The sequence below is a fragment of the Gracilinanus agilis genome, chromosome 4 (genome assembly GCF_016433145.1).
Source record: "Gracilinanus agilis isolate LMUSP501 chromosome 4, AgileGrace, whole genome shotgun sequence".
Lineage (NCBI taxonomy): Eukaryota > Metazoa > Chordata > Mammalia > Didelphimorphia > Didelphidae > Gracilinanus > Gracilinanus agilis.
Genome location: NC_058133.1, coordinates 177,967,434 through 177,992,385, shown reverse-complemented (window position 1 = coordinate 177,992,385; position 24,952 = coordinate 177,967,434). Strand labels below are relative to the sequence as shown.

Below are 24,952 nucleotides of genomic sequence, written 5' to 3'. Positions count from 1 at the left end.
TCTACTTGCTGTTTTCCTCTTTCCAGCCAGGTTAGCTGATAGCAATATTCTTTGTTGCTAAGCCTGTTCATCTCTATAGGAGTAGACAAAGCCAACCTTACAAATTCTTGTTCCAGCACATATCCTCTGTCAGGAAGCAGGTGGTGAATGCTCAGAACAGATGGTAAAGAGACAATCCAGTCAGCCAAACATTTCTTGAGCACCTACTGAATGCAGCAGTGCATATTTTACCTAGCCATTATGGAGGCAGGGATAGAACTAGAAATCCTGTCCTTGTAAAGTTTAGTTGGTAAGACAACACACCCAGACACAAAAAGACTTCTGAGAAAGGCAAAGCAGTGTAGTGGAAAATCCATTGTCCTCAGAGGCAGAAAGATTTGGGTTTTGAGTACTGGCTCTGACATTTCATAGCTATTTCACCTCATCACTTCATCACTCAAAACCTCAGTTTCTTCAGCTGTAAAAATACTATTTGTGCTTACATTCCAGCATTAAGGTAAAATCAGAAAATAAAAAAAAATTAACTCCATATCTATATAAATGACCTCTCTTACTTTACAGAGAAAGGCATTAATCCACACAAATTTGAAACATTCCTTAGGAGAAGTTTGGGTTTTCTATGAAAACCAAATCAATCCAGTCCTGCATACAAAGATGTGGAAGAGATATAGAATAGACTGAGTCTCTGGGAGAGTTGCAATTTGCCCCCTGAAGAAATTTCCTTATTATCAAGGCTTAAGACCTTTAGGATGGAGATTCCCCTGGTGTCTACTGTCTTAATGACATTCTCCTTGTGCCTTGGAACATGATCCTGGGGGAAACATCCAAACCTGATGGAAACACATTGATCACACTCCAAGAATTCCAGCCTGGCCTACCAATATCTCAACTGGGGTCTTTTCCAAAGAGATAAAAGAAAAAGACAAAAAGATATATAAATATATATGTAAAAATTATAGTATTTTTAGTAGTGGCAACAAACTGGAAATTGGGAGGTTGCTTATCGATTGGGGAACAACTGAATTAAGTATGATATATGAATGAGTATGATAGAACATGCTATAAAGAAATTATGAAAGGTATAATTTTAGAAAAACCTGGAAGACTTACATAAACCGATGCAGAGTGAGGTAAGCAGAACTAGAACAATTTATACGCCATAATAAAAATGTCATAAAAATGAATGACTTGGACTTAAGAATTCTGATCAATGAAATGATTAACTATGAATGACCTGAGGACCATTGATGAAGAATATTATCTGCTTTCTAATGGAGGTGGGCTAAATATATAGAATGAAATTCTTTTTTTGATATACTGTGGAAATTTGTTTTGCTTAACTGCACATTTGTTTAAATGGAATTTTCTTTTCTTTTTCTGGGGAGGGAAAATAGGAGGGAAAGAAAATACTACTTGAAAAAAAACTGTTAAAAACAAATTCCTGATTGGAACAACCCTGAAAATATTATATGGGTGGACAGGGTAAAGGGACTGAGGGAAAGGCTTCAATTAGACAAAGTGAGATAGCAAGGAATTTCAGCAAAAGAGAAAGCAAGATGAAATAACCTTAATCCTTTCATCAGAGAATTCATTTTAAAGTTAATGACAAAGCATGTAGTATATGTTCCTTAATAAAGTTGCAAAAAAAGGTCCAATTTCATCTAACAACATAGATTGAGGCACAAGGAGATTGGCACCTGAGTTATTATTAAACCAAAGAATATAAATTATAGGGTCAGGTTGGATGACAAAGATTTTTCATTTCACATTAGAAAAGGGTACAAGAAATTCTCAACTGGATCTGAGAAACCACCATTAGTCTGACCATGTGGACCTTACATACCCATACAGACACATCCGTAGGTCTTCTGTTATCATCTGCTGGGGTTGTTACCTAGGGCCAGCATGTGGGTGGTCAGGTAGGCTGTGCTCATATGCCCAGTAGTCTTCCCACGGGTCAGTTTGATCAGAGGGGTCATGAAAGGACTCTATTAAGAACAGAGAACTGGCTGCACATTGCTCTGATTATCCAATACTAGGCATTTCTTCTCGTCGCTGGCCTCAGTGTCATCCTCACCCTACCCAGAGTAAATCCCCTCCTCTTACCCAAGTTTCTAGTTCTAATAAGAAGGAAGTAGATCAAAAACAGCACCATGGGACACCCTGGTGGCACCATGTGGGTATTACCAGTATTCTAAGCAGTTCAGAGGTCTGCACTATGTAGGAGGGATCCTACAGTATATGCTAGGTGGGTGCCTCAGGCTTCTGTTCCTAGTAGATTGTCAGACCTGCATGGCATGGGACTTAGATAATACTCTTCTACTTTGTTTCATATGGGGAGAAGGGAGACAAACTTAAAATAAAGTGTGGAAGAGAATATGAGGTATCCCTATAACTTTCTACTAACCAGAGGTCAGTAAGGTACTTTTCCATATTTTGGGGGACATGGATGATAAAATATTCTATATAACATTATTAGCTTAAGTCATTGCATCCTAGGTCTGCATTTAGGTACTATCTGGCAGTTCAGTCAACATTTACTGAAAATCTTTAGATGACATTGCATATGATAGAATGGAGAAAAACAAAATGCAAAATTGTGGTTCTTGCCTACAACATAGTTAAAACACATAGAAGCAAGCTATCTAAGCAGGAATAACTAGAAAATAATTATTAGTCAACATATTAGCAGATGACAATTGTAGTGCAATCCACAAAGAACTGGCCTTGGAGTCACAAACACTTGGGATCCAATTCTGCCACCAATACATAGTTGTATCACCATGGGCAAGTCATTTGAACTCTTGCCACTCCAGGCAACTAAGGCCAAAAATATTCCATAACAGTGAAGTTTTCTTACCATGAATTTCCCAAATGGATGAAATTAAATTTACAGAGGAAAAGAAAAACCTAACATAGGGTTTTAAAGTTGTATAATATCTTAGAAATATTACATTTGCAGGACAGCTGGATGGCTCAGTGGGTTGAGAGCCAGACCTAGAGACAGGAGGTCCTAGATTTAAATCTGGCCTCAGATACTTCCTAGTTGTGTGACCCTGGGCAAGTCACTTAATCCCTATTGGCTAGTCCTTGCCATTGATTCCAAGACAGAAGATAAGGGATTTATACATTATATATTTATGTGTGTGTGTGTGTGTGTGTGTATGTATGTATCACATTTGTCAGCATCTGAGATACTGATTGATAATAGCGGTTACTCCCATTTTTTAGATGAGAAAATTTAGTTTCAAAGAAATGTTATTTTCCAGATCCCTGTCAGAATCCAAACCCAGATGTTGTGTTCCAAATCCAGTATTCTATTTTAATAAGCATGCCATCTTTCTATATAGAAAGGAAATGAAATGCAATAGTTTTGTAAGGTTATTGAGGAAAAGGCTTCTCAAAGGCATAAAACAAGCAAAACATCCTACTCATTTAAACAGGAGCATGATGATATTCTATCAAAATAAATAGCAGGGTCAAAGGAAATGGCCAGAAGGATCATAAATCTTTCAATGATTAAAAAAAAAAGACTCTTTTCCCAGACTCTTAAGCAATATGCTGCCCATCTTTTCTCCACTTTGATTCAGTCACAGAGGATACAAACGAGGACATACCAAAATATACCTTCAGAGAAAGCTGGAATGTAATATTCCTAAAGGAGGCTTTTGTACAAGTTGGTGGCCAATTAAAAGGGATGGGTAGGGGGCATCTAGGTGTCTAAGTGGATAGAGCCAAGTCTGGAGCTGGGACATCTTGGGTTCAAATCTAAATTGACACTTCCTAGTGTGACCCAGGGCAAGTCACTTAACCCCAAATTGCCTAGCCCTTACTCCTCCTGCCTTAGAAGATACTTAGTATCAGTTCTGAGAATGGTATGGGTTTAAATTTAAAAAGATGGGTAGGTTAAATGAACCTTCACTGCTTCATTGGTGGGTGAAGAGGGAGAAAGGATACACTCCTATAGGAGACTCTTTGAGTTCCGTATATCAATTTTTTTTTCAAAACTGGAAAAGTAATTGTCCATCAGTTGGGGAATAGCTGATGAACTATAGTACATTCATATAACGGAATAACTGTGTAATAAAATGAAGTTTGGAGTTGATAAAAAGTATTACCAGGAAATTAAGAAAAACAAAGAAATTGAAGGCTCTGCAGTTTTAGTAACTACACCTGGCTCCAAAGAATAATGTGCCTTCTTTGCAGAGGTGGAGTATTATGAATAACTTCATATAACCTTTCAAGACTTGGAGGGGGTTAACTTTGTTCAAGTGCTTTAAATGTTTACATGGGATACCTTTAAAGGTAAGGGAGAGGAAAATGATGTATTTGGGAATAAAAGATATAACTTTTAAAAAGGGGCAAAGAGTAAAGTAGAAACTTGTTTTATAGGGAATAAGTTTTTTAATGATCAAGTGTTGAGATTCTGAACTGAAAATTCTAAGTTTGGCTTTATGGGTTCCATGCATCTTACATGGTTGATTATCTGAAGGAATAAAACTTCTTTGAAAATTACATAGGAATAATTATGCATATTTTAAGTGTGTTCTCCACCCCATTCCAAGGTGCTCAAAATCCTTTTATTTACACTATCAATAAACATTAAGCATGTAGTACGGCTTCTAGGTGAAGTGCTCGGTGCTTTGTAGTTCACAAAATTAAAATGTGGTTTCCTGGCTTTAAGGAATATTGTGCATTATAAACATAAAACAGAACTGAGTATTATGCTAATGCTGACTACAGGTACATTTCAGAAAAGGATAAATAATAAATGTAAATAATTGAATAAGGCAAGGCAATTTGATCTTGAGAGATTTAAGACAAAAAGGCAATTTAGATGAGAAAATGCTCATAAGCAAAAGTTCAATAGGAAGAATGTTCATAATATGGGCAATGGGTTCGATCTTGATTGCAGCAGGTGTTAGCTGAGAAGTTATGGTAATTAAGATATAAACCAGCATTTTGGTGGGCCTTTGAAGCTGGGCCAAGTTTGCATATTTAAATAGTCAACAGATACCATTTTAGGAAGATTGAGTAGTCAGGGAAACCATTTAGGGGATTTTTGCAAGGTCTTAAGTAGGGAAAAATGTTTTAAGATAGTGGTTTTCTTTAATTTCTTTTGAAATTCCATAGAGGATGTGAAGCAGGCCCTAGAGGATATGGAAAGGGATGAATCCATTAGCTAACTTGAGATATCTTTTAAAAATTAAAGGAAATGACAAAAAAAAGTAAATGTGTAACTAGTTTAATTTTGAATTATGCAAGCAAAATGGTCTTTATTCTTTAATGCAGACATCCCATAACTAGGAATATGCTCCTAGCAGCACCTTTAATAAGAACTAGAAACAATAGGTATCAATTGGGAAATGGCAAAAAGTGGTATATTAATGTGATATATTGAATAGGGAGCATAGTTCTTACATGGACTAATGAAAACAAAACAGGCAAAGTCAAAGAAAATATATTTCTTGTGTGTGTAAATCACAAAATCAAAAAGCCTAATATGAAATTGTAAAGACCTTGGCACTAAAGAAATATCTTTCCACACTTTTGCAAGTTATGTTCCAAAGCTGACACACTGGATATGTTAACTCCCCCACCCCCAATTAATGTTTTACTTTTTTTCCTTTAAAATTTTTGTTAGAAGGGGGCAGGTGGGTAGCTCAGTGGATTGAAAGCCAGGCCTAGAGATGGGCGGTCCTAGTTTCAAATCTGGCCTGACACTTCCCAGCTGTGTAACCATGGGCAAGTCACTTGACCCCCATTGCCTACCCTTACCATTCTTCTGCCTTGGAGCCAATACACGGTATTGACTCCAAGATGGAAGGTAAGGGTTTAAAAAAGAAATGTTTTTGTTAGAAGGAAATGCTCTTTGGAAAAAGAAAGTAGTATATACAAGGATAAAACAGGCCACATAAGAACAAAAAAGCTAACAAACTTATTCTATAACCTCCTATTCATTCTTAAAATTATGCAATCTGGTTTCCATCACCATTTTTGTATTTTTCCAAGGTCAACAATGAATTCCTTCGCTTGGTAGATGCCAAACAATATGCTTTTAAATACCTACTCCCATGACTAAGTCAGTCAAAGACTATCTTCTAAGGCTCTTCTCCACCTTCTACCACTTAAAAGTGAGATCATTCTTGGTAGGAGTTGCTAAATAGTTTATTAGGCCTGGGGTCAGGGGCTGCATTCAAATATGGTCTCAGATGCTTCCTAGCTGTGTGATGCTGGGCAAGTCACTTAACCCCAACTGCCTATTCTTTACCTGTTCCTCTTCCTTGGAATTGATGTTTAGTATCAATTCTAAGATAGACAATATGGGGTATTAAGAATATAGAGGTTTATTAGTAAACCAACTTGCCCTAAATCTTAAACCAGATAATGAGGCGGCCTTGGAACACCCGTCCATAACCTTTGGTGGTTTTTATTTCAAACCACCATTACCCCTTAACATCAGCCCTTGAGTCAAATGGAATCTCCCTGACAAAATACTCACTCCCAAGGGTACATCTGGGATATAGCATTGAATCAATATTATGTGGGTACATGGTGGCATCTAGATTTATATGCAAAATATACGCTTCCGGTATCATAAATGTAGCCCATTCCCTCCCTTCTCATTTCTTTTGTAAGCTCCTATACTTTTAAGTGTGCAGTACCTACCACATATCTGACAAAGTTTGGTCATTTCTATTCTTTGGAAAACTGAAATTCACAGAACTCCTGGGCTAAATATCCCGGGCTTATCTTTCTAAACAAAATGCTTATGTTCTTAGCAAAAAGTCAGTGTTGATGTGAAAGTCAGTCATTCTTAACCATCTCAATTCAAATTTTAGAAGTGATTTAACTTTTCCAACTTTGTACTCAACATCGTTAAATTTCATTACAATCTAATTTGCTGAAAGGCAAGCTTTTTCAGCCTTCAAAGTCCATATTCTTTGCTTTTTTCCATTCTCTTAGAACATTTTAAGATGGTCTTATCTAAAACTAAATACAATCCAGATTACTCAGATGTGATTTGGGTTTTGTTCTAAAAATAAATTCTTAAAGAGTATTTGGGGAATATGTTGAATGATTCTCAACAGTAGACCTAATTTCAGATCAAAGGGTATTCAATTGTGCGGATCTTGCCCAAAATAAATAAAATTACATAGGACCACCTGCAGTCCTCAGCCTTTGAAATTTGGTGAAGAAACTATAGTACTCACCTGAAGGCTAGTCACTGACTAACCAATTATCCTAATGATCCTGTCCCCAAATTCAAATCACAGAAACAAATATTTACAAATGTCTTCAAAAAACAATTTTAATTGTCAAAGAAAGACTAATTCACACCTAAATTCCTTCTTCTTTGCACTGTTATTCTTGTACCCATCCCTCCAAACGCAGTCACTCATTGTAACAGGTTGTTATCAGAAAAGTCCAATTGCACTTGGGCCTTTAAAATGCCATATCCCACGAGAGGTTTCGAAGAAAGCTACCCAATTCATTCAAACCTAAATTGAAGTAGAAGAGTTGACTCAGAACTAGTATTGGAGTTCAAAATGTAAATAAAATATGGAATGAAAAAGAAATGAGAAATAGTGGTAAAGAATATTCCCTCTTTGCTTCTATTCAATAAGCAACACTAGAATGGCAACCAATTTTAACTTTTGTGGTAGAAATTTTTACAGATAGAATTGGCTCCCTCTTGTGGTTTAGAACGGATCTTCACATAAATTGTTCTGATGGGAATTCCAAACTGTTTTTAAACTACTAACTTTTCTAGTTGAAGTAAATTCTAATCCACTCCTTGAGATAAGTAAAAATTACTGAGTAGCACAAAATTACCCAGATTTAAAAAGTTAATATTATGTTCATGGATCAGATATCTAAAATTCTGACTTATAACTATGGCTATTGCGCTAGTTTGTAGTATAGAGCATAAACATCAGAATAACATAAGGGTAGACTTTAGGGTACATGATTTGCTTTGCTTAAGATAAATTATAATGGAAAAATGAAAAACAGCAATTCTCTCTTAACCACAGAGATGAAAGAATCTCTTTTGAAAAAATTTTCGTCTCCAAATCAAAATTAATTTTTGTTTTCAAGACAACTGAATTTTCTTTGAAATATTCAAAAGTGACACTAGACCAAATAGGTAGAAGGTACAAGCAATGTTTTAGTTAAGTCATACCTTCTCTTTTTAACTATAAAGAACTAAGATAAAGAATTAAGACTAAAGAGGTATAAAACTTGTTTGATCCAAAATACCTAGCATCTCTATGGGTGGAATAGGCATTTGCTTTGTCAGTAGGAAAACAAAAAGACTTCCTCCCCCAAAAGACTCACAACAGACTTTTATCTAAGTATTCTGTTCAGGCAGCTTTCATAGCTGGCAAAAAGCACCTCCAAAGTGCTTGGATTCATAGGAACAAATGCTGGCTTCAGTATGTTGAAACTTCTTGGGCCTAAGCATAAAACAAAAGTTAATTTACGCTATTATCCCTTTAAGTAAGGTTTTAAAAAGTGCTATTAAGAAGGGAAGACTTTCCCTATAGATAGCATCATCACTTAATTCCACAAGGGGACAACAAATATCAAGTGACATTATTCATTCTTTTATAATGTGAGATAGATGTTTGTTATACTATTTTCTTAAAACATTCACATATAAACCTTTTACTTTTCTCAAAGGCTTTCATTAAAAATAAACCCCACCCACAAATCCAGTCAGGATCCCCAAAACATAGGCTATGCTAAGGGATGTTATATGACCTGACCCCCTAAAGTTCATATTCACACTTTAGGTTAGATTTAGAATTCTATTCTCTGACCCTGAGATTTGGTTGATATACAAAAGAGCCCCAGCAGATTGAAAAGCACATATGTCTGGGGTAAAAAAACCTTTTATTTCCAGCTAACTTGGTGATAGTAAAAATGGCAAATTAAAAGAAAGACACAGGAATTCTATTTTCAAACTGATAGTGACCATACTGCTGGTGTCAATTATAGAATTAGCTTAAGCAGATAAAGTATGTGCCAAATGTCATAAGCACTCAATGATCACACTACATATGTTATAAAAAAATGGAGATTATCCACAGGGATGAAAGAAAATGAAGCATGAAAAGGATACGGTTCTTCAATATACCAACCAAAACTATAGCCTGTGAACAGCTAGTCTCATAATATATAGCTAAAGCATGGCTTAAAAACTCTTCTCATAGGTTAATTTGGAATTAACAATATACACAACTATAAAAGTATGGACCATAAATAAGTTAAATGTCTTACCTTTTAGATTTCCAGGTGGGCTGTAACATGGTGGACTGCTCTCAAGTCAGATGTGAAAATTAAAATGCTTCTTAAAAGAAATTTCTTCTAGGTTAGAAATGTTGGGACTAATTATAGCTTCCCCCCAACAACCCAGGTACAGTTCATTCAGAGGCCAAGAAAAACAAACTTTATTATTAAACTAGTTTGATAGAACAGTGTTTTCATTGAATTCCTTATACTCTTTATACCCCATTTCCAAAAGTAGGCAAATTGAATTTGAATTTTCCTCAGTTTAGCTCTGATCATATTAACAAATTACATTTCAAATTTCACTTTTTAGTCTTAGAATTAACCTTAACCTGTTATGGTATCAAAGTGATTTAGAATGGTAAAGTTATCACTCAATTGAGACCAGGTTTCTTTTGTCTACATTGTGAGAGCAAACCAATACTTGTTTGGTTGTTTACATAAATTTCCACCAACATTCTCTCCAAATAGTAATTTGAGAACACTTTCTACTCCTGCTCAGCTTGCTAAGAACCTAATGGGTGTTAACCAACCTTTTTAACAGTACACTATACTTGAACTGTTCAATTTTAAATTTAGTAGAGGCAGCATAGTAGTACAACAGGAAAAAAACTCCTAAGATTTAGAACCAGATCCTGGGATGGAATTTTGGCTGTCACTTGTCTGATCTCAGGCAGGTTATGGTTGGACTTTGGACCTCTAAGGCACCTTCCAACTTTAAAGCATATTTTTAGCCTTTTACACTTTAAAAAGCTAATTTCAAATTGAGTTTTTTTCCACTGTGGCCTTCTACTTTCCCTTTCATTTAATGAAATAGACTAATCTGTTTCTGAAGTTCATAATAAAAGGAATGTGATTTTGCTGGGTATTACTTGTTTTTAGGAACCCTTAAGATTGGTTTTCACTTATAGGGGTTCAAAGTAAACTAGCCAACAATTTTTTATCGCCCCCCCCCCCAGGAAATTTTATGTAACTTAAATCTTGAGAATTCCCTGGGGCACAAGACTCATGTTAATTTTAATGTTTGGTCTTGAACCCAGGTCCTCCTAATTGCAAAGCCCTCTGGTCTAACCTCTATGGGCTTTCAGTGATAACTACTAACAGATGTTGGAATTTTGCCCAAAGAATAACTAGGCAAAGTTCAATAATTCAGTTCTAATTATCTTACATTTTATAAGCTGATAGCTAAGGATACAACTGCCTGCCAAGGCTGATAATAATTTATGAAAAATACAAGTTCCATCAAAAGCCAGCCTTTTATTTGCAACTCAAGTTTCTCAAATGATATCAATTACTTAGTGATGTTTTAAAACATGGGTAGATAATAGTAGTATGGATGAAATCAACATCTTATATAGCAACCTCCCAGTAAACTCTTATGCCTCCAAATCTCAGGTATACAAATGTTGAATTCAATTTACAATTACCATTCAATACTATATTACCTTAAATCTACTTAATTATCACTTTAAATTAATATGAGATTATCTCAGTAGGGCTTCTCAATAGTCATATCCTGTAATTTCCCACCATTTGGTAGGCTTCTATATAGCCCTTTAGTTGTTTACTAAATAAAGTAGGCACAGCAAATGCTAGTCTAACTTTTTGAAGTAATCTGTAATTGCTGATATGGAAAGAAAATAATACCCAAACCTATATGTTTTTTAGTCAATTTCAAATTAAGCTTCTCACCAGTTTACTGAAAAAACTGCTCTCACATCAAGATGAAAAAGGACAACCATGCATAGTTTTTTAAAAAATGTTTTATTTTTCAAAGAAAAATGGCTATAGCCAATTGGAAACCTACTTATTCTTCAACTCCGAATTTGTTTTTTTTTTTTAATTTAGAGAAGTGACTTACTGATTTACTATTTTACTTTAAACAAACCCCCCCTTTTCCCCTTTATAAGTTTACCATCTACTCGTGCTGAATCCTTCCAAGGAGATTGCTCCAGCGTACCTCTCCAGGTCCTCGCTTTGCTCCTTTTACCAAAAAATGCAAAACACAATTCCATCGTGCATCTTAAGGGCTCCAATCGTCAAAAATAGGAAAAAAATCTTTGGAATAGCCAATTAAGTTGAATAAAAAAAATCCACACGAATGCGGTTTGGTTGGGGCAGGAATCCACTCCTATGTTCCTGGTAATCTGATCCCGCTCCATGAATCCTTGTAATTCATCCTCCCTATCCTATCCACATTATGATTTGAATCCAATGATCCAGCTCCAAGGATTGGGATCCAGTGAGCCCTCTCCAATCCAAACCTTTATAACCAGCAAAACCAAAAAAGAGGAGGCAAAATGTTAGATACTGTAATCAAAAAAAGGTTTCTGGGGAATGATGAGTTATGTCTGTCATCAGTTTAACAGATGTACATCAATAACTATCAATTCCCCAAAACAAGCTTTTGAATGGTGAAGTTCAGATAAATTTTAGAAACTTAATTATCATAGAGACTAATTGGAAGAAGCATTGTATATTTACAGGTCAACTGATAATGCCAACATTTGTTACTGTACAGTGTATTACAGGTTTTGTGGTTGCAAAAAGTTATGTAGTTGAAAAAGTTTACTGCTATAGCTACCCACCTAGTTCTAAACTAAGACTAGTGCTCCCATCTGCAATTTAATCTATAAATTAAAATAAATTCTCTGTTGCAAAACATATCTGGGGAAGGGTGAGGTGAGACTTAAGGTATTATTCCCAACTAGATTATCTACACCAACATTTCGGAGTTCTATACTTTGCTTTCATTTCGATGCTTAAAAATGAAATAGCAACGCTATATCAGTCACACAGAGGACATGCAGATTTAGCAGTATTGATATTATACTCTATCTGTTTGGAATTAAGATACCCTGTACCCACATGTACACCAACAGCAGGTTACATTAACAGTTGTAACTAAGCATAGTGACAAATTAGTCAGTCCTTCCCACATTAGTCCCTATTAAAACAAACAAAAAAACAAAAAAAACAAAAAAGGGGGAGCAAAATGAGTCAAAATTGCTATAAATGGGCAATGTAATCTTTGCCACAATTGCCAAGGTTTTAAGGAGCAGAGCAATTGTAGCTCAAAGTAACTACAATATAAAACGTTTGCAGGTGTTTTATGGTAGATGTAAATACTCAAGTTTTAACCACTGCCTTCTAGTATAAGGTCAATACTGCCAATTTCATCTGTGACAATAGCACTTGGAGTCATACCATTGCCTCCATTATTGATCTGATCCTCCTCAATCCTCCTTTTGACAATCCTAAAATGATTGAAATGTGCTCCACAATCCTTAATCCAAAGCATTCTTAATCCATCTCTTCAGATATGTCTACAGAAAGACACATGAAAAGGCAAGATAAAACATAAGAATTCCCCCAGATAAGACAAGATAACCAAACATTCCCAACATCCCAGTTCATACACACCATAGGAACACAGACATTTACACAGCAATATCACAGTCTGAAGAGCATGGGTAATTAAATTTAAACAATCCTGCCTACAACATCACTTAAAATACAATTTACCAAAGACATGAGGGGAATGTTGATGTTAGGAGCAAAAGGATATTACACAAGAATGCAATTCAACACCAGCCCATTTTGAATAAAACAGTTTGAATTAAAAAAATGAAAGATTGTACTGAGTAAAGGAAAACTGTATACAACATGGGGTTCTACAAAAAGTGTCACCAATTATCTTTATGTACGAGAGCGAGATCTACTATGACGGGGGGAGTAGCGTGGAGATCCTCTGCTTCTTCTTGGGGAATAACTTCGACTCCTGCTGTTGCTTCGACTACGGCTTCTGCTACGACTACGGCTTCGAGAACGAGATCTTCCATAACTTGGACTTCTTGGCCCATCAACTTTAACACGGATGTAGGCAGTTTCTCCCTATTGAATAGACAGAACTTTCGATTGAAAGATCTATGTCTTCAAGGCATGCTGACTGAAATGAATACAGTGCCATAAAATATCAGACAGAACCAGGAATGTTATTTGTCTCAGTCCATAAAAGCACAGAACATCTTTGCCTGGGTCCTTACCTTTCAAGTCCCATTGTTATGCCCCTTGTATCCAATTCAGGCCCAAAAAAAGAGTAAGTGTATAACCTACCTCATGAGATCTAAACTTAGTGTTATCCAGTTTTCGAACTGCGTAGGTCATATCTTCCTTCCGAACAAACTCCACGACACCAGTTCCATCTCGGTAAACATCAGCATAACATACATCACCTGCTTCACGCATGTGATCCTTTAAATCCTGCCAACTTCCACTTGGAGGCAGCCCTGAATCAAAATAAAAACTGTTAATACCAAGTATTACATTTCCCCCCCCTTACCATCCATTTACAAAGCACCCATTTATGCAGAGGTAATAGCCAGGAACACAAAGGATCACTTAAAGACTTGGACTAAAAAATACCGGGTTATTTGCAAAACGTTAAGTATTTTTTTTATCATACTGTACACTAAGTGTATTTTAGAGTTAATGCCTTCCTACTAAGAGAATTCAGAGATAGGTAGGCTGTGATTTCATTGATAGAATAAGGTTCTCCCTGTGAATAAACTCCTTTAGCAAAGATGGTTAGCACTCAGCAACTCATAGCCTCAAAAAATTGACCGAGGAACTGAGAAGCGACTTGAACCGGGATAACATCAAAGACTGTATATGTTGGTCAGGATTTTTGGACCTTGCTTTCTTGATCTACAGACACGGCATAATTCAGAAAATAAGTTGATCCACCACGAAAATGCATGCAGTAAACTACTGTCGCGCAAAGGAAAATGAAAACTCACCAGAAACGACCACTCTGTATTCAGACCGCCTGGACGGGGGGCCATAGCGGCCTCGAGGGGCTCCACCGCCACCACCGCCGCCACCACCCCCTCGGCCAGTACCCCGGCCACTTCGGGGAAACTCCACCCGGAGCCGATATCCATCATAATCGTAACCGTCACGCCCGTACACTGCATCTTCCGCGTCCCTGAATGGAAGGAAATAAAGAGCACACACGCGATATGAGCAAATTCCGGGGAGCTCAAGTACGGGTAACTCAGGAGCAAGCGGCAGCCCAGACTTCGCACATGCGCATAAAATCCGCGAGAGGGGAGATGGGAAGGAGGGGTGCGGGAGAAGCAACCCACAGACTCCGCATAAAAGGACCGGCGGCGGCCCCTCCCCCACCCCGGGCACGCCACGCTCGCGCGTCCCTTCAAGCAGCTCCACGAGTCTTCCCCCCGTTGTGATCTCGACTTCCCGCCGTAGGGCTGTGAACACAGGCTTCCCCATCGGCGTCCACGTGGTCCCCACCAAGGGGATTACGGGGAAGGTGGCAGAGTAGTCAGTAGCTTCTTACTCTCCCCAGGGCTTCCCGAATGCTCCCCTCACCCTTTCTGAAGCCATGCGTTTGTTTCCTCAGCGCAGGCCCCAGCTCCCCCTCTTCACAAGCTGCAGGGCGGGCCTGCGCCCTCCTCCGCCTTCTATCTCCCCTCCCCATCCAGCTCCGTCCCGGGCCTCCTCCTCACCGCGGGTCCTCGAACTCCACAAAGGCAAATGGGGGCCCTCCGCGGCGGTTCTTGAGGTCTATGTCGCGGATGGCGCCGTACTTGTAGAACACGTCCTCTATGTCCTTGGTGCGGATGTCCGGGGGTAGGTTGCCCACATAAATGCGGCAATCGTTGTTCCCAGCCGGTCCCCGAATCACTCCTCCTCCCGACATGGCGGTAGCGACGACGAAGAAAGGCGCGGACTCAAGAGCCGGATTTCCCTCCCCCACCCTCCAAACACAGCGGAGGAAAACTGCAAGCTACACCACGTCTCCCGCGGCTGCTCCAAAATGGCGCCCTTATCTGCCTGCTCCGCGCACGGATACGGGGGAGGGGAGACAGGTGGTACTCTCGTGGATATGCTGCGCACGCGCAGGAACGCAACGGGCGCTATGCGGTTTTCGTTGCGCACGCGCAACTGGCGTCACCCTCCGCGGCGACAGGAGAACTTAAAAAAAAGTCCCGCACTGGTATGATATATCGAGTCGTCGGACTTCAGAATGGCAAAACCACTGGCAGGAAGAAAACTTTCAAAGGAATTGTGTTTATTAGAGCTACTTGTTCCTGTTGGGCCAAGTTGATTTTCTTGGGACCAAGGAGGCCGTGTCTTCTGGGCGGTTTGGCGCCTCGGGGAGAGATAAAATAGGCCCGGCTGCCGGCTCCTCTGGCCCACAATTCCGCGCGGCAGTAACGGCTCTTGGCGGGAAAACGCCGAAGGGCGGGGACAAAAGTGGAGTAAAGCAGGGGGCGGGGATTGGAGCTACGAAAGTCCGCGCCTCTGTCTTGGGGTGGAGGCCGCGAGTCTGCGCGCGCAAAGGTGTGTGCGAAGTCCTTAACCCGGCCGCGTGGCTGGTCTTAACAAGCCTGGGGGCTTTGCTGTGGTCTCGCTGCCTACTTCGCGCTGACGTCATCACGCAGCGAGAGACCTCGAAGAAGGCCTAGGTTCCCTTCCAATCCCTGCCCGGCACTTGCACAAATAAGTTGATTCCCTGGTGTACAATTCTGAATGCTAAATTTGGGGAGGGTACACCCGCTAATAAAGGATAGTGAACGTAAGCTCTTTGAGGGCGGCACTCAGATCACCCCCCCCTTTTTTTTACTGTGAACTAAATCAAGAAAAATGCAAAATTTACATGCTTCACAATTTTATAATCTTAACAAATTGCTTGCCTTCTCGACGGGGAAGAAAGGATAGGAAGACAACTTGATAATCAATAAACATTTATTAAGCATCTACTAGATTCCAGGAGCTGTGCTAAGTACTTGGAATACAAAAACAGGCAAAAGAGAGTCCCTAGATCTAAGGAGTTTATAATCTAATGGGGGAGACAACATGCAAATGTGTACAAAACAGGGTACAAAGGAAATATTTAAAAGAGGGAAAGCACCGGAATTAGGAGAACTTTCAGGCAAAATGACCAGAGCTGAAAAGAACATTCGATAATCAAATTCAACACACTAGAGAAGTATAAAAAGTAAAAGAAAAAACTCAAGCCACTCAACTAATACTCCTATTTGGGAAAGTGTTAACCAGGACACTTAAGAAAGAGGAATCAAGGGAAACAATGGGATTAAATTGATTACATTACTACACTAGGTGATAACTATGATACTTAAAATCCTTTGATACTTTAGCTATCAAAGGTACCTAACCCAAATTACTTATGATAAGGTATGGAGGATACTAGGACAGTGAATAGGAGCATAATGTTAAAATGAACATGATGGGATGATTTAAAAAAAAAAAGCGAAACAAAATCAAGGAATAAGAATGAGAAGTATATTGGGAAAAGAGAAAAGGAGAGAAAAATTGGGGCTAAATTATCTTACATGAGGCAGGTAAGAACCAATACAGTAGAGGGGAAAATGGGAGGATGGCAGACAATGCTTGAACTTTACTCTCATTGGAAATGGCACAAAGTGGGAATAATATCCCCACAAAGTTAACTACAGAAACCCATCTTAACCTATAGGGAAGGAAAAAGAGGAGAAAGGACAAGTTAAAAGGGAGACAGTCAGAAACAAAAATATTTGTGAACAGAAAAAGACTAAAAGGAGAGGGAGAGAAGGATAAAAGAGAAAATAAGATTGAGGGAAATGCCTACTATATGCTTAACAAAGCCCAAGTTATCCATAGGAGATGCTAAATTAACTAGCAGATTTAAACTATACAACAGATAATTCCTAAACACTTAGTAGATGCTTTGTTGTCCTGTTTCTGATCATTTCCCTATCATGACCTTCATCCTTTACTATTTTAACAATTATTTTCCCATTCTGATTCATCTTATGTTGATTGCATCAAGGATCACTAAAGTAATTTAAACAAGTAATTTTAATTTTAGTACATTTTCATTCAGGGCCATTAAAACAAGTATCTGCTTGGATATATTCATGACAGTATAATTTAATGTAATCAATTTATTTTCTGATTTTATTGCTATTTAGAGGAAGGCAAGTTAGGCTTTTGGAGCAAATAAAATATCAATTAGATTTATTTTTATCTTTAAATTCAAGAAGTCATTAAATGAATATGTTATGAAGAAATTAATATGAACATGATTTATTATGAAGAAGAAACTTTCAAATTGGTTTCATTTCAATTCAGCCAATTAATAAACATTTATTAAGCACCTACTATGTGCCAGGCACAATACTAAATACAAGGGATACAAAAAGAGGCAAAAGACAGTCCCTGCCTTCAAGCTTACAATCTAAAAGGGGAAACAACAGGCAAACATAAATTTATGTATATGCAAAGCAAGATATGTATAGGATAAATAGGAAATAGCAGAGGAACAGCATTAGAACTATGAGGGATTTGGTAAGGCTTACTGTACAAGATGGGGATTTTAGTTGAAATGGCTAAATGACTGAACAACAACAATATACAAACTAGTTATCTATGGAATAAGTTGGGAATAATCAATAGAAAGAAAGCACTAGAATTAAGGGGGAATGGAGAAAGATTTCCTATAGAAGGTGTGATTTTAGCTGGGACTTTTAGGAAGCCAGGGAAGTCAGGAGGCAGAGATGAGGAGGAAGAACACTAGTATGGGGGAAATTCCCAGAGCTGAGAAATGGAAAATCTTGTTCAAGGAACAGCAAAGAGGCCAGTGTCACTGAAATAACACTGGGACAACAAAGTATGTGGATGGGTATAAAGTGTAAAAAGACAGGAATGTGGGGGCAGTTTATGAAGGGCTTTGAATACCAAAAAGATTTTAGATTTGATCCTGGTAGTAACAGGGAGCCACTGGAATTCATTGAGTAGAAGAGTGGAATGATCATACCTGTGTTTTAAGATCATTTTGACAGCTGAGTGATAGATGGATTGGAGTGGGGAGATACTTGGTGGCAGGAAGACCAACCAGTAAGATTAATTCATATATCAAGTGATAAGGACCTTTATCAGATTGGTGGGAAAAAAAAGGGACTATTGAAAAGATGTTATGAAAGTAAAATTAACAGATCCTGGCAATAGATTGCATATGGGAGAGGGGATGAGTAACAGAAGAGTCAAGAATAACATTAGGCTGTGAGCCTGGGTGCCTGGGAGGATGATATCACTCTAGGCTTTAGACAATAAAAGGGAAGTTCGTAATGGGATGGGAAGGGATGAGCTTTGGGGGAAAAATAATGAGTTCAGTTTTGGACATGTTGGATTTAATGTGTTTATGGGACATCCAATTTAAGAGGCCCAGTCAGTAGTTGGAGATGTGAGATTGGAAGACAGCTGAGAGGTTAGGTCTGAATAAGTAAATCTGAGATTCATCTCATTGAAACTTGTGAGATTACCAGGTGAAACAGTAAAGAAGGAGAAGAAAATAAGGCCCAGGACAGAACCCTGAATACTCTTTCTATGCTATCGTTAAATAAATCTTCTTTTGTTAAATGTTAGATGGTCTAATGAATGTCTCACTTCCTTCTCTTTTTTAAACCATTATTAGAACAATATTGTGGGGGCAGCTGGGTAGCTCAGTGGATTGAGAGCCAGGCCTAGAGACAGGAGGTCCTAGGTTCAAATTCGGCCTCAGACACTTCCCAGCTGTGTGACCCTGGGCAAGTCACTTGACCCCCATTGCCTACCCTTACCAATCTTCCACCTATAAGTCAATACACAGAAGTTAAGGGTTTAAAATTAAAAACAAACAAACAAAAAAAAAAACAATATTGTGTATTGGTTCTAAGACAGAAGAGTGATAAGGGCTAGGCAATGGGAGTTAAGTGACTTGCCCAGGATCACATAGGTAGGATGTATCTAAGGTGACATTTAAACCTAGGATCTCCTCTCTCAACCCACTGAGCCATTTAGCTGCCCCCAATGTTTCCTTCTAATCTAGAGCCTGAGTCTAGTCTGGTAAACAGCAAGTGAAAAATGCAGAAAATTTTAAAACAGAAATGTATTCTTTAAAAAATTCTATTTTAGGGGCAGCTGGGTAGCTCAGTGGATTGAGAGCCAGGCCTAGAGACAGGAGGTCCTAGGTTCAAATCTGGCCTCAGACACTTCCCAGCTGTGTGACCCTGGGCAAGTCACTTGACCCCCATTGCTTACCCTTACCACTCTTCCACCAAGGAACTAATACACAGAAGTTAAGGGTTTAAAAATATATTTAAAAAAAATTCTATTTTACCATCCTTTGTTTATTATAAGTTAGTAGTAAGTTGTGATACCTCAGTAATACCTCAGTTTTCATTGACATTGGTTATCATCAGTTTCAGTTTTCCTCAATTTTTTCCACAAAAAAATTTGTCTTGGTTTTGTAAAGGTGGGAGAAATGTTTAAGGGGTAAAAATAAAAGTTTGGACTAAATTTATCAGAGAGTAGGGTCTCCAGGAATTAAGTACTTAATTCCAAATGAAAGACTCAAGTCAGAATGACTTTTATGGTAGTTTATTTACAAATAGGAAGAGAGTGAAAGTAAGAAAATCAGAGAGAAGATAGGGCAAGATATCTATCCTAACACTAAATATTTTGCTCCATTCCCTGGCTCAATCCAGGCAGGGCTAATTAGTCCTCAGCTGAAGGGGCCTCAGCCTTGAGGCGAGGGCCAGGTGAAGAATACAGCAAAGGCTTCAGCCATGAAGCCTCTTCCAAGAGGGGAGGCCTCTCCTTAGGAGAGTCCCTTCAGAAAATCCAGGAAGGAGTCAGTCTTTTTCACTCACCCAAGAGAAAGCAGTCCGAGATCCTCAGCCAGAGGTCCTCTAGGGTCCAGCTCAAGGCAAAAGAGATTGTCCCAGGAAGTTCTGGCCTCTTTTAAAGACCATTCTTTTCATCACTTCCTGTGCCTTGCTTCCATTTTACAGGTACCAATTACAGCTAAAGCCTTGCTTAGGACTGCTCGGGGGCAGTCAGTTGATTCTGATTTGTCACCCACTTGGGTTACAGACCTCCCCTGCTCAAGTGTAAGTGGGGTGTATATGCTTCTGGTGATTAAATCTAAAAAATGGGCAAGATAGAGTTAATCCTATCTTCACAGTTTTCCTCAGTTCCCTCAGATTTCATCAACCTGCCCCCTTGAGCTTGATGCTAATTTTGCAAAAACAAAGGGTGACCCACGTGTTCTAAGTGTGAGCAATACATGTATTGAAAAGAAAATAAATACATTTATCCACATAGATAGCAAATAAGAATCAAATAAAGCACATGGAGGAGAATATACCTGATAATAAACAAAATGAATGAGCTCTCTCACTGGGAGTGAAATATCTCATCTCAGTCAAGTAGAAATTTTCCCATTGTATTTCAGCTGATAAGAGGGACATAATCAAAGTAAAAACTCCTCTACATGTCATATTCTTTTCAAAGTCTTTCCAGATAGTGCCTTGATACCAAGATCCTTATGGAGGGGGATTCCCCTTCCAAACAATAACCTCTCTCCCCTCCTAGATGTCTTCCATATGCCAAGAAGAGTCTTTAGAAAGGTAAATGCCAAGTTAAATGTTTATTTATTCTTTACATTAGTATTTTATATTAATTTCTTATTGTTTTTAGTATTAAACACTACATTCTCTATAAAATGTGTTTTTGGTGTGTATTTTGGAGTGTCTAGAATGAAATAATTGAATTTACATTGATTCATATGGAAACATTTGCCTTCGTTTTCCTTGGTTTCAGATTTCGACAATTGTTTTCAGGTGGATTATCAAGGAAAACCAAGGTATCACTGTAATTACACTGTAATTGAGGGCATTTAAATATGCAGATACCTTGCACATTTAGGGATGCTTGGTTTTGAATTTTAATCTGCCAACTCATTTTCTCTTCCCAAGAGTCCAAGGGACTTTTGCTTTTTACCAACTCCTGAGGAGTGCAGAGACATTTAAAGTAATAATAATAATAGATGTGCAGATAGTGTTTCAGTTACCTATTCAATATCTTGGTCTTCAGTAAAGTGTGTGACTTTCCAAATGACTTAATCACTGTGAGGATTGGACAAGATGATCTTGCACTAAATCCTATGATTCTATGCATTAAAAAAGTTGAGAGAGAAAGAGAAGTCAAATTATAAAGTCACTTGTTCAAATTTCTTCTTATACTTTGCATGTGTTAATTTACATACATGTAGTCTCCTTCATTAGACTGCAATTCTTCATTAAGGTTAAGAAACTTCTTTTAAGGGATACAAATACCACCCTCCATGCTTTGGGGTTAATTAATTCTATCAAACATTTGGACCATAGTATCTAGTGAAAATTCAATCCTATTATCATATAACAGATGAAAAAGAAAGGGTTTTATTGTGGGAAGGACAGTAACTGGGAAGGGAAAGGAGAACTGGAAGGGGGAGGAAATTGAATCCAAGGGGTCTCTTAAGAGCCTGCATCACCTTTGGTCCAGACTTTACCTTGTCAGGAATGAAAGTCTGGACTAACATACCTTCATTATTCTCTCTTTCCATTTTAATGGTCAAATATCTCCAAAAAGAGAGAGAGAGAGAGAGAGAGAGAGAGAGAGAGAGAGAGAGAGAGAGAGAGAGAGAGAGAGAAGGAAACATTACATATACTATCCAGATCCTAGAGTCCAGATCTGAGCTAATGGACCATGGTTGATCTTTGGGGCAGCTTAGTAAGAATTCATGAATGGTTCAGTATATAGCTAGGATTCAAATCCTGAAAATATCTGAAATTTGTTTTTTTGGGTCTCTCCAAGGACCCTGACCCCTTTTTTCTACTGCCTTGTTTCTCTTGCCAATCCTGAGACTTATAAATTCACTTAACAAAGAACAAGTTTATTAATGACAAGAAAAAAATGAACAGAAAAATAGAAGTAGCTCTCATTTCCACTGAGCTTCCCTTTGACTCAGCTTCTGTACAATTTGTCTACCAGGTACTTGGTGAATTGACCAAGATGAATGAGAGTTCTTAATGATTTCACTTCTATTTCACCCCAGGGTATCCTTGCTTGCATCCTGTTATTGCTTCAGCTTGCTGTTACTGGATGGAGAGGTTTTCCTCCTTTAGTTGTCATAGGTTATCTTTGTCCTACTCTGATGACCCCTATCTTGGTCAGAACTGTATAAGTGGAAATTTTGTTGAACTGTGAACTTATGCCTGCCCAATATCTTATTCCTATTTTGTACAAACCTGTTTTTAAGTTGAGGGAGCTAAGTGTGTAGAAGAGAAAATCCTGGTCCTATAGATAGAGTTGCTGGAGTCAATAGCACCTGAGTTCAAATCTACCTTCAGACTCTTACTAGCTCTATGACCTTGGACAAACCATTTACTTTGGTCTTCCTTGGTTTTATCTTTGGTAAAATGGTGATAATAATAATACCTACCTCTCAGGGTTGTTGTGAGGATAAAATAATATTAGTAAAATATTATAGAAATACTAGCTATTAATATTATTATTGCCTAGTTCTATAAGTCTTCCTGCTTGTATGAGGAGCAGAAAACAAGACCTTTAAAGAGACAAGAGCCATATTTTAGATATTCCCAAGGTCTCTACCAGGGGTGGAGGGCAAGCCATTATTGAGTAATTGTTGAAGGATTGCAAGGATTGAGCTGGAATCTGAAATCCTGAGTCTCAAGGCATAGATGTAAATATCATTTATCTTTCATTCCCCTTAATATTTGTCCTCTCTCCCCCCAGAGATTGAAACCTTCATGAGATTGGGGGCTTCTTTTTATTTCTTCCAACTTCCCTCAGCACCTGGCATAGGACTTTGAAGAGAGTGACTCTTCAAATACATATTACTTACTATTTCTCAAATAATTACTCTTTGGGAGATGTGGGAGGTTAGATGGACAGAAAGATTTTATGGAAACTAGTCTCATTGTTGCTATTAGGTAGATGGCAATGATTAGAATTAGGATTTTTTTTTAACTTCAGAATTTAGCCCTAAATAAGTTATCTTATATATTTTCCTTGCAATATTGTATTGGAAAAATCTTTTTGTACTACCTGGATTTTTTTCACATCTCTCATCATCTCTACCCATTTCTTATTATTGTCTTATTGTTAATTATTGTTGTCTTATTATTAAAAGGATGTATTTCTGCCAGAAAGCTACACTGCAAATGATTTCTTACAAAAAAAGATATTTTCAGCATCGGCTCTTTCTATTCCAATTTGTGGCTGACTTTTATCTCTATTCCGCCTTCCTTCCTTTTTTTTTTTCAATTTTTTCTTCCAAAATCAGGGCTTGGATTAATGTTGAATATTTCCTAGTCTAAGAAAGAACATTTTTTTTTTCAGAAAAATTTTCCCATGATTACATGATTCATGTTCTTACTCTCCCCTTTACCCCCCACAGCCAACACGAATTTCCACTGGTTTCTTCATGTGTCATTGATCAAGACTTATTTCCATATTATTGATAGTTGTTCTAGGGTGGTCATTTCAAGTCTACATCCCAAATCATGTCCACATCAACCCATGTGTTCAAGCAGTTATTTTTCTTCTGTGTTTCCACTCCTGCAGTTCTTCCTCTGAATGTGGGTAGCATTCTTTACCATATGACCCTCAGAATTGCCCTGGGTCATTGCATTGCTGCTAGTACAGAAGTCCATTACATTCGATTTTACCACAGTGTATCAGTCTCTGTGTACAATGTTCTTCTGGCTCTGCTCCTTTCACTCTGCATCAATTCCTGGAGGTCTTTCCAGTTCACATGGAATTCCTCCAGTTTATTATTCCTTTGAGCACAATAGTATTCCATCACCAATAGATACCACAATTTGTTCAGCCATTCCCCAATTGAAGAGCATACCCTCGTTTTTCAGTTTTTGGCCACCACAAAGAACGCAGCTATAAATATTTTTGTACATGTCTTTTTCCCTATGATCTCTTTGGGATAAGAACTTAAAAAAAATTTTTTTTTCATTCTAAACCTTTGTCTTCTGTCTTAGAATCAATACTAAGTATCTGTTTCAAGGCAAAAGTGCTAGGCAATTGGGGTTAAATGACTTGCCCAGGGTCACACAGTTAGGAAGCGGCTAAATTAATATTTGAACCCAGGACCTTCTATTTCTAGGCTTAACTCTCTATCTATGGAACCACTTAGCTCCTTCTTGAGGAGTATGTATATATTTATTTATTTATTTATTTGTTTGTTTGTTTGTTTGTTTGTTTGTTTGTTTGTTTGTTTTTTTATTTTTTTAAACCCTTACCTTCCATCTTGGAATCAATACTGTGTATGGATTCCAAGGCAGAAGAGTGGCAAGGGCTAGGCAATGGGAGTGAAGTGACTTGCCCAGGGTCACACAGCTAGGAAGTGTCTGAGGTCAGATTTGAACCTAGGGCTTCCCATCTCGAGGCCTGGCTCTCTATCTACTGAGCTACTGAGCTGCAGTACTTCTTAAATATATTAGCATTTAGCATAGTGCCCAGAACATAACAGATGCTCAATAAATGTTGATTAATTAGAGAAATTGTGTATTTTCTTTGTTTGCTAAATTGCCATCTTATTCTGTCATCTTTTTTAAAAGTGCATTTATGCTGAAATTATAGTGCTGTGTGAAGTTTATCTTTTTAAAGGGGGTTGAAAATGTAAATACTGTTTTTCCTCTTTATACTTTTAAAAATATCTGGGAGCATGGGCATTATCTTATCAGAATTACTTTGATGAATTTACTTTTAAGTTTCTTTTAAAAAGATCTTATCT

The 24,952-nt window shown here is 38.0% G+C and overlaps 2 protein-coding genes across 4 annotated transcripts in view; both read right to left on the bottom strand.

Moving 5' to 3' along the window:
* LOC123246130 overlaps positions 1–1,979 on the bottom strand; it is a 144,929-nt gene extending 142,950 nt beyond the window's left edge. Inside the window, exon 1 of the mRNA XM_044675069.1 lies at positions 1,895–1,979. Within this exon, the coding sequence (XP_044531004.1) occupies positions 1,895–1,979 (85 nt within the window). The remainder of the gene's footprint in view (positions 1–1,894) is intronic.
* A 5,307-nt stretch (positions 1,980–7,286) lies between these two features.
* SRSF1 (serine and arginine rich splicing factor 1) lies at positions 7,287–15,142 on the bottom strand. 3 transcript variants are annotated; one of them, XM_044677144.1, is made up of 8 exons: positions 14,823–15,142; positions 14,094–14,281; positions 13,411–13,583; positions 13,002–13,188; positions 12,502–12,620; positions 9,286–11,558; positions 8,341–8,459; positions 7,287–7,502 (listed from the first exon to the last, which is right to left on the bottom strand). In XM_044677144.1, exons 1-5 carry the CDS (start codon positions 15,014–15,016, stop codon positions 12,598–12,600), a joined length of 765 nt encoding a protein of 254 aa, XP_044533079.1. In that variant the 5' UTR covers positions 15,017–15,142; the 3' UTR covers positions 7,287–7,502; positions 8,341–8,459; positions 9,286–11,558; positions 12,502–12,597. The 3 variants fall into 3 exon arrangements, with proteins under 3 accessions (XP_044533079.1, XP_044533080.1, XP_044533078.1); XM_044677145.1 differs by lacking the exon at positions 13,002–13,188 and having other exon boundaries at positions 13,341–13,583; XM_044677143.1 differs by having other exon boundaries at positions 12,502–13,188.
* Between the last annotated feature and the right edge of the window lie 9,810 nt (positions 15,143–24,952).

What these genes read in the sequence shown, in the direction of transcription:
- SRSF1 (XM_044677144.1), bottom strand. Translation starts at nt 15,016, where the DNA reads ATGTCGGGAGGAGGAGTGATTCGGGGACCGGCTGGGAACAACGATTGC. An exon ending in GTGGAGTTCGAGGACCCGCG is followed by an intron (nt 14,282 to 14,822) that starts GTGAGGAGGAGG and finishes CCTTCCATTCAG; the next exon opens with GGACGCGGAAGATGCAGTGT. An exon ending in ATACAGAGTGGTCGTTTCTG is followed by an intron (nt 13,584 to 14,093) that starts GTGAGTTTTCAT and finishes ATTTTGATTCAG; the next exon opens with GGCTGCCTCCAAGTGGAAGT.